Here is a 16579-nt window from a genome sequence, read left to right on the forward strand (position 1 = left end):
TCATTTGTCTTCCTTATAAGAATTTTCTGTCTTTGTAGGGTGGAGAACTGGCACAAAAGCATCTATTTCACATTTGATCCTATCATATTTTCTTCAATACTTTATAAAAATCATATGATTTAACTCCATTAATAAGAACTGGGATGTGAAGTTAGACCAAAGGTTCTCCGCAGCTCCATAATGAGATTCAAGCAGGTGCTCTAAGAAAGTATTGAAGAACAGAGTACACAGGGGATGACTGCTCCCTTGGTAAATCCTTCCAGCTTTTGACACATTGCAATTTAAAGGCACTGCCACACTTTCCAAAGAGAAAAGGGGGCAGCTCAGAACACTTGAATTAAGTTTCTCCTTTTCTTATATTTAGAAAGAGATTCTAAGACATTTATCAAATCTAACAAATATGTATGTAGAATTTTAAGAAAGACAAGTAAAATGTAAATATAAACACCATGAAAGCTTTGACTTTAATTACTCTCTATTTGATTAATCCTCTGTTTTACTGCCTTTTAGTTGTATGCAATGGAACATCTGGTTGAAAAAGGGAAAGAAAATGCACTGTGATTACTGTTTTCTACTGCTCCCTCACCTGGGCCCTGCTCCCAGAGTCAGAATGATAAGGATACTTGGCAGTGCCACTCATAAATATTGAAACTGTGTCATCTGAGGGAAGAAAATGAAGACATTTTCCAAAAATGGAAGTTATATAAGTAAGTAAGGAACATACATATTAAATGTAGAACCACAAGAAAGGTCACCAAAAAGATTTTAAGATTTTGCCAAGAATGTGAAAGTAACAGTCTAAATGTTTTCAAATTCCATTACCAGAGGAGTCCTGTGAGACTGTAAGTAAAGCTATGGAGGATGGAAGCACAGAAGAAGCATTCAATGTGGCTATGTCCACAGCTAAAAGAATTATTTGCCTTGCTAGATTTGGTAGGCTGAGTGTGAGCAACTGTTCTAAAATAAATTGTCATCAGGAAACACTTCAAGAGAAATTGATAAATTAACCAGTAACTGATTGCTGGAGCTGTGCAGTATTTCTACCAAGAGATTAAAATGCTCCACTTCTCAACTGCTAGTGCCAATTGGTTGTTTTTTTGCTGATCCTGATCCTAATGTCAGCAAAACAGAATATAGAAGTTATACCAGTGATCTGCTGGTGTTTCAGGAGAGTCCTTCAAAGGTGATCATAGGAACTACAAAACTGTCAGTGTGACTTCTGTGCCAGGAAAATTAGATGAACTGCTGTAAAAAGTAAAATCAATAGACGCACAGATAAAGCTGGTGCTCTGTAGAAGCATCAAATGGATTCTGTTAAGGGAGGTTATGCCTCACAAATCTGCTGGCATCCTTTAAAGACATTAAAAAGCACATTGATATTATTTTCAAGCTTGAATGTGGGATCAGTGTAACCTTAGATTGTAAGACTAAGACTCTTGAGACCCTTACCCCTGAGGCAGTCTGGTCTGAGCTATTTCTTCTCTTCACCTGGATTCAAGCAGAGCAGGAATTCACATGATGTATATAACCTAACCATTTTTATAGTAATCTTCACTCCTATAGAAATAGCAAAGTAGAGAATAATGCACATAGCTCCCACAGTTTAAATCCCATGGGTAACAGTATATAGTGTACTGAATTTTTAATAGCACATTATTCAGAGTATCACATAAATTGTTATTACTGATGTAATAAAACCTAAACCAACACAGCTGGAGAGACCAAGGTTGTAAATTCACCATATATTTTTTGTATTGTAATAATATGGGCCAAATTATTTTAAAGTCTGCTGATTTTAGTTGAATTAGACTAACTCTGACTGTGTACCTCTAATTCACATCCCTGGTCAAATGCCTTTGCCTAATTTATATCTCAATTTTCATACAGAAATTGATGCATGGTACATAAGGGGCATTCTCTGTTTTATGGATTGGTTCTCTGGCTGGGGAAGTCAAAGAAAAAATTCAGGTGAGGAAGATCTGAACACACTGTAATTCAGCATTCTAAGTTTTTTAGTGCATAAACCCTCTATTTCTTTATTTCTTTTATTTCCTGATCACCCCTCTCTCTCTGCTGTAGCCCCTGGTGAAAAAGTGCTCAAGGTGAGAAATATTTGCAATGTGCAGCTCAGGTTTAGCTAAGCCCTCCTCGGAGAAGGGGCGTGGTGCGCAAGGGGACTCCTTAAGAATTTGTTCTTTCTTCTCTGTGATCTCAGTGTCCATGAATATGAGATCAAACCCTTACCACAAATGTATACTTCAGGCCTTTTGCTTATAGTCTTTAAGGCCTGACATATATATGTCTGCTCACTGATTTCAGGGAGAACTAAACTGGACTTTCTCTAAAGCAGGACCCAGGATTTTCCTTTGTTCTTGACTGCTGGGCACACCATTAAGCCTCAGTGCATAACTGATGGTACTACACACATATTTGTTATGTATAGTTGTATAAATGATGATAGTACATTTCAAAGCTTGTTGTATGTGTAGCACAGGTCCTGCCTGAGAGTTTCTGAGCCAGTTTAATCTCTCAACAGCCTTGCTGGCACAGAGGGGCACAGATAACATTCCACTGCAGAGGGCCCTGTGACAGGGCTGTCAGTGCTGGCACCACATGGAAGTGTCAGGGCAATGCTGGACAGATGCTTACGTGCACCACTGTTATCAGCTGCACTGGGCTGTGCTGCCTTCTCAGCTCTAGGAGAGGCTTATCTGGTAGGTTATGGTATGAACAAGTCTTACTTTCTGAATGTATCCAGAGAAAGACTGTTTCAGTATAAAAAGAATTTTGCTTTTAAAGCATAGAATAATTTAGTATAGAATGCCTTGTTTTAGCCAATTCCCTGTTCTTTTTTTCCTGCATATTCCCTATTCTCAAATAGCTTTGCTATTGAAAACAAAAAGCTTCTTGCTATATATATATTAATGCAGCATGAAGAAACCCTCACAGTATATCCAGTGGACTTTGCAGGGATCTAAATCCTGTGTTTTCGTAACTGGAATGGGATACGTTATCAAAACCTTTCATCATTCTGCAGGGCACAGGTTCCCTATAGCAGCCCTGAGACTTATTAAGGCTACTTGTAGGTTTGTGAAGAGGAGGAGATCTGAGCCTACCTAACTGATAAAAGGAATGTAACATGAAAGCCAAAGATAATGACAGATTTGACTCTACTGACACACAAAAGCAAAGTCGTGCATTTGGCAAATACAGGGAGCTAACTAGGACAGTTGATTCATGGTTCTAAAATGTAATTTCTACTGGGAAAGTGAGAGTATTTCCTGTACCTGACTCACCAACCCACCTACTTTCACCTGTCTCCCACTCTACTTGGCCCTCCAAGGAAGCCATCCAGCCACAATCTGACCCTCTGGTGGAGAAGAATATTGTGTAAGAGCTGCTGCTCCCAGTGCTTTGTCCCCTCTCTCCCACAGCAAGAGCATTTGTTTGTTGTTGCACTCATCCCTCATCCTTTAGTGGATGAGTTGTCAGTCTGCCTGGTTTTCATTCTTTTGATGCCCTTTCATTCAGAATTATCCACATTTGATTGTTTAAATACTCTGTCTTTCCAGATACAAGTTTTGCTTCTATTCCTTTTATGTGTTAAATATTTAGAACATAGATGATACATTTATCTCAGGCCCCTATATTAAGACTATTAGATTGCCAGGCCCAATTCCTTTGAAACTCCACAATCAAGACCTTTTAATAAAAAAAAAAAAAAAAAAAAAAAAAAAAAAGGTTCATGGCTGACCCTTTGTAGGGTGTACTTGGGAGCAGACCCAGCAGCAATCTTTTGTTACTTCTGCATGGTATCTATGTTCATTAACGTAATGAAGCTATTAATTGAATATGTAAGTTCAGGTAATTAAATACAAGACTTATTTCTTTAGTTTAAAGGGTAATAATAAAAAATTTAAACTTGCAAACTAGATCACACATTTAGTGATGATGAATGTGAGCTGGAAAGTGCAATATTCCAATATGAATTAGTTAATTGCATCCATTCATTAGGTGATATACATTAGCAGAAGGTCAATCCATTTGAAGCTCAATGTGTTTTGCAAATAATAAATTTCAACAGGTAAATTGAAGAGAAATTCAAAACAAAGTTTTTCTAATAGATTTAAATTCAGAATAAAATCCCTTCATCCAAGAACATGTTCCCTATACGTTCACAGTTAGCAGCACATGCTCTTTGCAGCACTGCTGAGGTCACTCTGGCCAGTGAGGGACAGGTGACATTTCAGCTGCTGGCTTAAGCTAAAATGCTAATTTTTAAAATTGACCCACTTATAAAGTGAGTCAAACATTGAACTTTTTCAAGTATTTTCTGCTTTATCACTCTCACTGAATTATTTGAAGCTTGCTTAAATCCTTAAATTTGCATTTCAGTTTTGGACTAAATTTACCAAAAAATTACCAACAACTGGTAAATTTACCAACTGTATCTAGATCCCTGTTGCTTGAACAAATTATTTTGCCCTTTAGACCTCTTAAATTTTGTAAATTTACCAATTGTTCATTTTTCCAGCATGTAACAGTTCTAATGGATATAAAATGGCCAATATGACAGGTAAAAAAGCTGATCTGTTTGACTCATTTTACTAAAAATTATCCATTTGACTAATTTTTAGTAAGAAAAGTGTTAAGTTTTCTTCATTAAACATTTGTGAATATTCAGTAATAAAATTGATATCAGCATTTTTTTCTGGTGTTAAAGGTAATGTAGAAATAAGAGAAGTAAAAGTAGATTTTATTCTGTTTATTTATAACTTAAGATATATCCAGACTCAGTTATTAATAATATTTATAATTTTAAAACAATTGATTCACTGAGATACATGAAAAATTCTGAAATAATATTTTGGAGGCTCCTCACAGCATTGTGGGTGTTGCTTCACAGGTCATATTGCTTAGGTTTATAACAATACCTTTTTACTTTCTATGTATAATATAGCTTTGTCTGGAGCAAGGACTGCTCCCATCCTGAGCACACAGCTCAAGGGCCATAATTCTTAAAGAGGTTTCAACCAGTGAGCCTTTTGCAATGGTCAGGCATAGAGACATTTAGAGAATTGATTCAATTAACCTAGAGGAAAAAAGTGCTATAATGTGTGATTTATGTTTGCAGATAAATTAAAATACAAGTATCTCCTGAAAAGCATTTGCTGCCCTCATGGTCGGTAATGAAAATAGCAGGCAATTAAAATAGAACACCTGAGGTTGAAGCTTTAATGTATATATCAGAAAATGAAGTTCAGATTTCCTAAGTGGAAGTCTGAGCTGAAAAATAACTTAGGGGAAGTTTTTACTCAATCTCTACTTTTCTTCCAAAAGCAATTTATAAAGCACACAAGAAATAGGAAGAGACATTTACTGAAGCAGGAGGCAAAGGGTACAGAGGAGTGGGATCTCTCAATCAATACTGAATTTGTATGAGGAACCAGGAATATCCTTGCTAAATGGTAGTGGAACAGCTGAGAGAAAAAGTTATATATAAAAGAACTTATGGGTCATATTGAAATAATTTTGGGATAGATTTTGCAGTTGATCTTGAGAGGAATCATTGGAAGTGTCTGATAGAGTGATGTGACTCAGTTCCTGTGTGTGACAGTGCTTTCTGGAGCTTACTGAGGAGCATGAGAAATGTTCATGGACTAGAAGTAGTGAGAACGAAGAGCTCTTGCTTGGATCGTTGTTGGAGTTGCTGCATCCACTGCCCATTTCTGTGGTGTATCCATATGTGCTTTGGCACAGCTAATCTGCTCAAAACACGTTTTGAGATACAAAGAGTTTCACCTCATCCTCCAGTTTTATAATTTCCATTAGACAACAGGTAGCATAGAGCAGAAAAGTACCGTACCAGTGCTCTGACCGAGAAACCCAGGAACGCCTTGATTACATCTGTATTGTCTTCAGCATTGCAGCTTTGTCTTTTGCACCCTGTCTGGCTACCCCAGGTCCTGTTCCCATCAGATGGTGTTTGTATAAGGCAGGTCTATATCCTTATCTATAAATAATACCAGCTGCTGGGGATGGGTAGAGAAATGGAGGTTTCTAAATGTAACAAAGGTCTATCTTCAAATTAAACATTCAGATTGCTCCAAATATAAAAAACAAAACCCTCCAGGAACGATTTTGATGTTGGCTGTATACTAGCTTAAATTCTAAGACTGAAGCAAAAAACAGAGTCACTTGATTCTTCATTTTATTGACAAGCATTTCATTACAAAGTGTGAAGACTTTGTCATTGCAATCTGAAAGATAGCATATTTGTTTTCTGATTTGCTAAGTAAAATTTTAATTAAAACCCAATCATGTGAGAGAAAATAAGACAGTCAGACTTGACAGTTGATTTAGTTTTGCAAATTTACCCCAAAAAAAAAAAACCCAAACCCAAACCCCACGCACACACACAAAAAAAACCCAAAACCTCAACAAACCACCAAAAAACCAAACCAAAAACTACAGCACTGCAATAAGTGATTTTCTGTTGTATAGAGGTGTTTAGGGACCATTGGACTGAATCCTGGGTATTGTTTCTGGTCTTTATTTTCTTTTTTTTTTTGCTTCATTTTTTCTTTTACAAATTAATTCATTTCCTTCTGTATTAACTGTTTTTACTGAGTTATTGTCCTAATGTCCAAGGCAATCCCCTCCACAGTAAATTATTTATTAAATGTTAAACATTTGCTTGCGTGTTTTGAAGCCACAATTCGATTTGCTGTCATAAAGTAACTAGTGTGGTGCTGACTCTGGAAGCAGCTCCCCAGGCTGGGTCCATCAGTGTCCCCAAAATCTCTAAGACCTGATTCCTCACTCTGCTTGGCAGAGCTGCTCTTGTCCTTGGTGAGAGCCCACCTTGGCCTGGGCACCAAGGGCTGAGGCATTGGTGTCTTCCCAGGTGGTGGAAGAGCAACTCCAGTCAGTCCCTTGCCGTCTGGAAGAGCAACAGGACTTGTGTGCCACATCGTCTGGGGAGCCCTGCGAGGGTGGCTGCGCACCAGGAGCCTGTGGAATGGAAGTGCAATCCCATTCTCCATCTGGGAATGCCAACAAGCCCTTGGGCTAAAGGTCTCCAAGGGCTTTTGCAAACTGAATTGCTTTGAGATGTAAGAGGAATGTGGTTTTTACAGCATAAAGTGGATGAAGGTCACTTAAGCAGCTCCAGATTATGCAGGTTTGAGCTGCATCTCCACACATACTGGAATCCCTTCTCACCAAAATCTCCTGAATTTTATTGATCTGATAATGAAGCTGTCATACAGTTTCCTCATTCCTGAAACTTGTTTAAATGCATTCTTTTTTCGAAGGCGCACATCCCCACTCTGATTTATTTTAAAATGGCTTTTAGAAGGTGTCATCCTTGTGATAAAGTGTTAGGTCTGTGTTGCCAGTGTGCCATTAAAAATTGAATTTCTGACGTTTAAATGTCTCACTCATCCCAAGTGTCACAGTTTGACAGCTCTGCATGTCACATTGCAGCAGAATATTATGAATCCATTTCCTCTGTCAGGTCAAAAAAAAAAAAAAAAAGACTGAAAATGAGAGAAAGCAAAATCTGCAGTCTTCTTCATTAGTGAGATGGAAATTTACAGAAATATACATGTTAACCCTGAAATTACTTAACTGGCACTCTCTACCTTATGCTGCCTGTTTGTGCCCAAGCAATCTTCATCCCATGCTCCTGTACAAATACTAAGAGAATGCTGGGACAGTCTCTTCAATTGTCTGCAAACTTGTCATACATAGAGTGAGGAATATAAAGGGCATCAACAAACACATACTGTTACAAAATCAAAACGTGGGCCAGATCCCATTGTTTATTCTTGACTATGTCAATGAAGAGGTTGTGAGGTGTATTTCTTGTTGCTTTGTTTTGCCCAACTTTAGACAGCTGTAGCTTTGGTGTCCTGTTTTTGTTCATCTATCTGGTATATGATGACTTAAAAACATGACATCTGATTAGGCTCAAAACATTGGGAGTGTTTGCATCAGTAAGCAGAACTTCACTGATTTTGCCTAAAGTAATGAAAACGGCCTGAGCTTTCTATGTTTTCTGTCTGCAAACTTTGACCAGGGAACGTGCAGGGCTTTGACAATAAATTTCTGATGCCTATCAGCTCGTGGATGTGGCTCCATTTGGCCGCTGCCTTCCCAGTAACCTGCTGTACGGCACTGCCCAACCTCTTCTCTTGCACGACGTGGCCTCCCGCTAAGAGGGCCCCCCAAAACTAATAGCTGGCATCAGGTGGCTGTCGCTTGAACAAATTATTCTGCTCTGTAAACCTCTTCCTTTTGCAGAGAACTTTCAGGAAAAGCGCGGCCGCGGCGGGCCTGCCCTGCCCGAGAGGCGCTGCTGCCGCGCGCTCTGTGGCGGCGGGCGCGGCCGGCAGGGGGCAGCAGGCGGCCGGCGATGGCGCTGTGGGAGCGGCAGGTGGGGCCCGCGCGGGGCCGCTCGGCTGCGGGGCACGGCGGGGCGGCAGCGCCGAGGGTCGGGGCGCAGCCGCTCCGGCGGCACCGCCGCCAAAGGAAAAGAGGGTCGGCCCGGGGAGCAGCGGCCGCGCTGCGAGCACGGCTGGCGGGGACTCTCGGGGAGCGCCCGTGGGCGGGAGCGGGGCAGGGCGGCCGGCGGCCGCCAGGTGAGGCGCGGAGCCCCCGGCCCCCGGGACAGCAGCGGGCGGCGGTGGCCGGACGGGGAGCGGGCGCGGACACGCTGCCGCTCAGGCTGCGCCCTGTCCGTGCCTTCTCCGCACCTCCGCCTGGGTCCCGTGAGGGTTCGCCCGCCCTGCCCCGTCGGCTCCGCGCCCGAACGCAGCCGCCGGTCCGGGGCCGCGCTGCCGGGCTGCGCCGCCGGCGGGGCACCGTGCCCCCGTCGCCTCGGCCCGACTGGGCTTCCCCAGCGCAGCCCGGTCTCTCCCCCTACGCCTCTCCCCCCGCCGCGGCCGGGGATCCCCAGCCTGTGTCGCGCTGGGGCTGCCCCGGGCGGGGCCGGAGCCGGGACTGGCCTCTCCCGGCCGCGGCGCCTCCCCGCCCGGCCCGGGGGAGCCGAGGGGGAGCACGACCGTCCCGGTGACCCCGCTCCCCGCGGCCGGTCCCCGGTTCCGCTCCTCGGGCGGCGGGCAGCGAGCCGCGCCCGGGAGCTCCGTGCTCCCACGGGGTGCCGGCAGTCCCCGGTCGGGACGGGCCGGGGCGCGGGGCCGGGGGGCCCGGGGAGGCTGCGCCGCAGTGAGCGGGGCTGTGCCGCTCTCGCCCTAGGTAGGATGGACCTGCCCCCCTGCCTCTGCCCCCATGTCCAATAAGAAGAGACCCGGCTTGACACCTGCCTATATACAGAGGAGGAGAGCAACATCTTCAGCGCTGGGCTTTGGAGGGGGGGGACCAACCCAAAACACAACACAGCATCAGGGCAGAGCGGGGGGCTCAGTGGTATTATAAAACACCCCCAAGACTATGACTTCCAGTAAAATTGAGATGCCAGGAGAGGTGAAGGCAGATCCTGCAGCTCTGATGGCATCTCTGCATCTGCTGCCTTCTCCCACTCTCAACCTTGAAATCAAATACACCAAGGTAAGTTGTGTTCGTTTGTTCTGGCAGAGAAATTCATGGTTTTCTCTCCAAAGGAGGGATTTTGCTTAAAATCAGTTTCATTCTGCCCTACCCAACGTGAGTGTAGAGATAAAAACAACTGCTAAAAGACTGGATTGAATCTGTAATAAAAGAAAAAAAATTTAGCACTGTAATCATCTGAAAAACCACAGGATAATAGAAAGCAAATTAGATCTGCTGAGACTGGTTTTGCCATTTCTCTGTAAATGTACTGTTTTCTACGGAGCTGTTGGGGTTTATTTTCAGTGCAAAATCAGTAGTTCTTGGGTATGTTTTGGTTGCTTTTGATGTACTTCAGAGAACATTACTATACATACCTGAGTATCTCAATCAGAAAATAACGTTTTCTTTCTTGAATTACCCTGTGTGCCCAAGGGACTGTTTTACATTTCCTGGAGGACTCTTAATACTACCAGGTTGTTACAGCACTGGAACAGGTCTCCAAGAACTTCCGTAATTCTTGAATACACCCTTGAACAATATTGTGAGAGGGCATGTTTTTCCTACAAATCTTTTAAGAGTGATTTTCATAAAGAGAGGGTTAAGAACAAACCCACTGTAGAAATGTAGAAAAATCTGCAGGGTTTCTGTGGTGTCTTATGAGACTAATTTGGTTTTGTTGATTAAAATGGGCTTTAAAAACAGTCATTTGTTTGTAAATGCATTTTACATTTTAAAATTCGTTTATATATTTTTAATCTTTGCATCTTCAGTATCTTTAAAGAATGTTTTAATTTCTGTTGGAGAGGTTTCAGATCTATTGTATAAATAGATTACAATGTGTCAGACTTTGTTTCTAATTACCAAGTAACTTAATAGGAAAATAAGCACATCAGCACTGGAAGAAGGTGATAACATTTTTATCTACTGGAAATACAACTTCAGGAGCTTTAATGCTGATAGGAGACTCATTTTGGCCGATGCAGTGTAATTTTTTCTTCCATATCATCACTTTAAAAGCTTTTCATCTTTTCTCTTTTTTTTTAGTGGGTGCCAAAATTAATTTGTCTTCTAATTTGTTACAGCAATTCCTTGTTCTAGAAGAATGTTTCTGAGGAAAGTCAACTATTTTAAATTTCACTACATTTTAATGCAAACTGCAGTATGCAAATCTAAAAATGCATATGGTTTCTTGCTCATAATTTCTTTTTAAATAGTTAAATAAGTAAGGAATGCAGTTATTGGATGCTGTGTAGTGCTACACCTCGGGAGCAATCATACCATGCAAAGAATATTTGGCATGAATTTTGTTCATTGCTGGTTTCAGTGTGAACTGTGCTTTGGGAGGGTTTTGTGGGAAATACTTGAGAGTAGTATCACAGCCAGTTTGCATCATGAATGTACTTGCATTTCTCTGTTCTAAAACTGGAGAATTGTTTCTGAAAACCTTTGAAAAGTACAGCAGTCATCAGCAATCATAGCTTTCTTTCTGTGAGAATGTACAGTGACCTTTAATAAATCAATACATAATTCCATCATCTCAGATCTAAAATGTTACGCATTTTATACTAATGGAACAATTAAAAGAAAGTTGTTTAATCTCAACATTAAGCCAAAAACAATGGCAACGTGTTTCTTCTAAACTTGGGTTTGAGATATCAGGTAACTCCTGGATGTTTTTGAGAAAATTTTGGTTTAGGACAGGTATCAAATGTTTCACTTGGCATATCCTCTGTCTCTGTTTTTCTGTCTGTCTCGCTCTTTCCTCCTTTTTCTCTTTCTCTGCAGGAAATTCAAGTGATTTATAGATAATTGGAGTCTTCAGCTTGGAGTTTTGTCTTGGGCAGGACTTTTATCCTGGATCCACTTTCCCACCTATTACAAAGAAAAACAATCAAAAAATGAAATAATGGATTGTAACTTGATTCTTTCTTTTGAGGGAGTGGTCACTTCATGTCCTAAATGACAAACAACTTCCATAAACAATAAATAACATTAGACTAAAGCACTTTAGCAAGGGAAAAAAAAAAAAAAGAAAACAACAACCCCAGACCTTGTAAAATCAGACATCTGTAAGCATTCTTAGCAGTCTCTCTCCTGCTTGTTAGCTGGGAATTTTAAATGCACAACCAGGACACAGAATTCTTGAACTCTTTATTACAGGTGTCTATGAATGTAAAAATGTAACCATTTGGGAGTTAATTCTTTATGCAAAATAGAAGCATCTATGAACATTTAAACTTAGTGAAAAAAATTTAAATCTATTTTGCCAATTAAATTATATTTCTGTAATTCTAAAGTTGTTAAATAGGCTCTGTGTTAAAATGTTAACATTCCAGGATTCCCTAAGTGAGTTTTGTTAAAGATTTGTAATATGTACTGGAAAAAAGAAAATTATTAATTAATCTTTTAATAATTTCATTACCCGTGGAGTTGCTATGAAAATACCTTCCAACTACATAGATGAAACAAATACACCCATGTAATTCTCATTTATTCAATTATTTAGCAGAATTATTGAAACTTTTGAAATATTGGTAAGTTTACTGAAATAAGCAGAAAACTGTATGTGAAGTCCTTCTGATCCATACACCTGACAGAGCACCCAGAGGCAATTTGCGTTTGGATAGGTCAGAATATGATTTAGTGATGAAAATTACCTGATGCCATGGTTTTCTGTAAGACTTGCAGCAGTAGCTATTGGGACTTCAGTATTGGAAGTCAAGTCAGCCTGTGCTGCCTTAAAAAAACTCAATCATTAGAAATGTTTTTCCCAGTTTTTTAATACCTTGGCACAGTCTGTGAAAAATAAAGTGTTGTAGATGTGTGTAATAAGAACTGGTGAGCAGGATGTGAACCAGACATGCAGGTGAGTGTTCAAGCACACAGGGTTAAGTTTTGTGTGGCTGGCAAGTACTAGAACTGCTACATTTGGGTTTATCTCTCTTTTCACTGTGATGACTCTGTAAATCTTTACTTTTTAACAGTAGCATCTGGGGAGAGATTGCATCTGCAGAATAGGGCATCTTGGAGTATTGCACGGAATTAGGTTGTTCCACAGCCCTGTGGCACAGCAAGCCCTCCTCAGGCTTGTCAGGAGCATGCTGGCAGTGCTGTGCTCCATATGTAAGGGGGCTTATAGGTAGGAAGGGGATCCAGCCCTCCCCCTGGGAATAAGTCACGCTTCTACAAAAGTCAGCTTTGTGTCAGAAACTCTCCCAGAATGGCTGTTCCAGAAATATCAGATGTGTGAGAGAAGCAGCAGCGTAATGTCTGCTAAGGACATGTCATTGGCATGTTTAGTATAGGGAGCACAGCCCAGAGAACCTGACAGCTTCTGAGGGTGGTCAGAGAGTTTGCACTGTTACACTGAGGCCTCTCTCTTTTAAACTTTTATGAAACTCCATTTTCCCTCCCGAGACTGTCTCCCACGTATCTGACAGTAGATATGGAATCAGCCCAGTGGATTGAGCCCTTTGCAGCATTTCCCTCCCACCGTCTCCATTTGAGGAGCTAAAGGTGTTTCTGCAGGATGTGGCTGTCCTTCCTTTGTTATAATCATGTTATAATGGCATAATCACATCTGCTTTACAAAATATTTTCATTGTGGTTTTAATAAATTATGTTGACTCTTTCAAGGACAGCCTGGTATAGAATGAGGACCCCAGGGCTCTGTCCTGTCACAGCTCTGTCACTACGTCAGGTAGCTGAGTGAATAAACGTTCTCAGTTTGCATCATGTTGAGCACACTAATCCAGATGGATGTTTTAAGTTTTGTTTCTTGCTTGCCAACTGATTTAAGTCTGAGCAAGAGCTGAACAACTTTAGCATAAGGAAAAGCTGAAGAATTGTGGTTTTGAGAGCTTTTTAGAAAGAGGTGCCCTAAAGGGATGAAGTTACAGCTCACTGGCAGTGAGGAGGTACATGGAACATTTCTCTATTAACAGCTTATGATTTAGCTGACAACCATATCTTCTTTGTCCTGTCTGTGTTTGCCTCTACCCTTACACCACAGGCTAAAATCTGTTCAGTTTCTACACACAGGCCAGGTAAACTACCCAGCACTGCAACAGAAAGCTGTATACAGGAGTTTGTATGAAGTATAGGCAAACTGCTTCTGGGTAGACAAAAGATAACAAATACATCTCAAATTTTCATATGTTAAGCATCTGGGTTTGAAGTATTTTATTGCGAGGTTTCAGTATATTCATTCCCATTGCGCTTCCTTGGCATTGCCCTTTACATTAAAATTTCCGGCACATTTTCCAGATAAAATTCTAGACTGACATTACAGTAGAAGGCAGGAAATCTATTTTATTTAGATTAATATGCAGAATCTTTGTTATTTTTTGAACAGAAGACAAGCTTTGGCAAAACTCAGGTAAGTGAGGAATACATGCACTTTCCCATATGTCTTTCCCTGAATGAGCTACTTTGGTGCCTTTTGAAGTCAGATCCACTGAGCCATGCCTGAAAAAAACAGCTTGGCTTTTGGGTCACCTATGTGAGCACAGTTCTTTTACAGAAGATGAGGCACAGAAAATTAGAGAAGTTTACATGAAGAGTAGACAAATAGAACAGCTACTTTACCCCTTTACTTTACACTTCAGCATCTGAGGCAGACACTAGGGATGCTGTTCTGTATCCTCACATATGATGTTTCAGTGTCTATACTGTATGTACAGATTTACTGTTGTTTAAATCTCCAGTTTGAATTCTCTTCCAGTCTATTCATACTTTGTTTTTAGTATTACAATCCATCAACTTAGACAGTGATGAGAAAATATGTATGTAATTCCTTCCAATTAGTAACCCGAATATGGGATTATTCTTTCCTCCCAAATCTTTATGGTCTTCTGCACAAACCCAGTTTACCCAAGTTTTGCATGAGGTCACAAGAAACAAGCATAGCCTTACGTGTATCCAGTCCCTGCCCTTGCTTATTCCAGTACGGCCACAACAGCCATGAGCCTTAAAAACACAGAAAGCACGGGGCTGAACTGGCCCCAGCTAGAGAACTGTGGCAGACTGCTGTGTTACTGAGAGGTAACTATGGCAGCAGTGATCTCTTACTGTGCTGAATCTGCTGGATCTTTAGGGAAAATGCACCCTCGTTTAATGCATCAAGCTGTACAATTATATATTGCTGACTCAGTCTGGTTGGTAGGGTCAGATGATGCACTGAAAGACTTTCTCATTGATTTTCTCATTGCAAAAAGTGTTTAACACTTCAAGTATTCAAATGCAAAAGACCCATGTATTTATTTGCATACCAAAACCAGAGGGCCAGTAATAATCAGAGCACTTGCCTGAGTTGAAAGGCAGACAAATTCATACCCCTGCTCTGAAGCAAGCAGAGCAGAAAGTTGAATATGGATCCCTAATTTCTCATGGGGAACAGGTCCAAATTTTGCCAACTTTGTCTGTATTTGGGAAGAATTGCATGGTATCTGCTGTTGGATAATTCACTTCTAAGTATTTATGAGGTCTCAGACATCAGCTTGATAGCCCAGCAGGCAAGACTAATGAAGGAAAAATAGGATTCATGTCTTTGCTTCAAGAATAATCGTGATGCTGGACAAGAGCAATAAATAACACACGCACTCTCACACTCTTACTCTTTCATTCTGACAAAAAAAAAAAAAAATCCCTCATTAATTCTCTGTTTCATCCTTCAGAAACATTTCCCACAGAAGCTGACCGATTCTGGTGCATTTCCATATTACATTTCTATCCTGTAGATCTGCATTTTCTGATAAATCCCACTGTCCAAAAATTGCTGATGCAGCCTGTCCATCTCCCTGTGGAGATGCAAAATTGTTCCCAGCAGATCTTAACGGGCTTTGCCAGTTTGAAGTTATTCACTGCCATAAACTGCCTGGGAGGGCCACACCATGGAACCACCAGGTTCACTTGTTCTCTTTTCTTTACAATGCACGTGAACAGTTCCCTTCAGTGAGCTGTTTATGGACATTGCAAATCATGGCACAGAGCAGCATCCAGAAATTGTCTGAACCCTTCCTTCCAAGAGGCTTGGCATTTCCTGCCTTTGGCAGATTTCATCTCCCTTGAGTTGCCCAAATGTCATTTAACTTCAGCCCCAGTAATATTTTCTACAATACTCTGATTAGCCTGAACATTTTTATCTACAAATTCTGTACCTTACTATTAATGATCTACAAAGGCAGGTGAGCCAAGATATTGATTGCCAGTCACAGTAATGAAGGGGCACCTTGCTATTAACCTCTTTCCAGGGAGAATTATCCGTTTATTTCCAGTCTTTTTATCTTATCTCTTAACCACTTTTTAATCCATGGCAGGACTTTATCTTTCACCATATGGTTACTAACTTTCCTTAATAGCCTCTTGCTAAGAACTTTATCATCAAAAGCCTTTTTAAAGTCTAAATAAATTGTATCCACTGATTCATCTCAGCTCCTCATTTGACTAACTATCTTCCAAGAAATCTCACGCGTTTACAGAGATAAATGACAAAAGATGAGTTCAGTGGTCCATATAATAAATTCTTGCTCAGGTCATGCATAAAGTCAGATTTCTTCTTTTACAGTTTTGCAGCTATCTTTTGTAAGGCTGGACTGTGGCATTTCTCTATTTTTTGAAAATTCTTTTACTCTCCCCAGTTATAAAAATCCCCACAGCTTTTTATCTGTTTGGGGTTTTTTTAGGAGTAGAACTCATTCCTTGAAACAAATAACCAATATATCAAATCTACTTCAGCTGAAAGAAACGACAGACAAAAAATGCAATTAAACAAAGACAAGATCATAAGGAAGCTATGTAAACGTAATATAAGCACAGATGTGTAGAGGTTTAAAAAATCTTCAGAAAGCTGCAGTTCTATGCAGTTCTCTAGTGAGGAATCCTCAGACAAGCGACAAGACATCCCTACTTAAAGCACAAGAAGTGCATGGATAGCTGTGTGAAGATTTACTACCAAGTGTTATGCAGGAATGATGAAGTCTAAATATTTATTGTCATCCAAGGGCTCAATCATTCATTACTGTTA

The 16579-nt window shown here is 40.7% G+C and overlaps 1 protein-coding gene across 10 annotated transcripts in view; it reads left to right on the forward strand.

The window, feature by feature from the left end:
• Window positions 1-16579, forward strand: part of ALDH1A2 (aldehyde dehydrogenase 1 family member A2) — a 186125-nt gene that overhangs the window by 122493 nt on the left and 47053 nt on the right. Inside the window, exon 1 of one of the 10 annotated variants that reach the window (XM_053955252.1) lies at window positions 8397-8440. The exons of 8 other annotated variants lie outside the window; for them this stretch is intronic. In XM_053955252.1, the coding sequence (XP_053811227.1) occupies window positions 8420-8440 (21 nt within the window). In that variant the 5' untranslated portion in view covers window positions 8397-8419. Of the gene's footprint in view, window positions 1-8396; window positions 8441-8869; window positions 9574-16579 lie in introns of those variants that run through there. One more of the 10 variants, XM_053955244.1, reaches the window with a different exon arrangement.

The sequence above is a fragment of the Vidua chalybeata genome, chromosome 13 (genome assembly GCF_026979565.1).
Source record: "Vidua chalybeata isolate OUT-0048 chromosome 13, bVidCha1 merged haplotype, whole genome shotgun sequence".
NCBI lineage: Eukaryota > Metazoa > Chordata > Aves > Passeriformes > Viduidae > Vidua > Vidua chalybeata.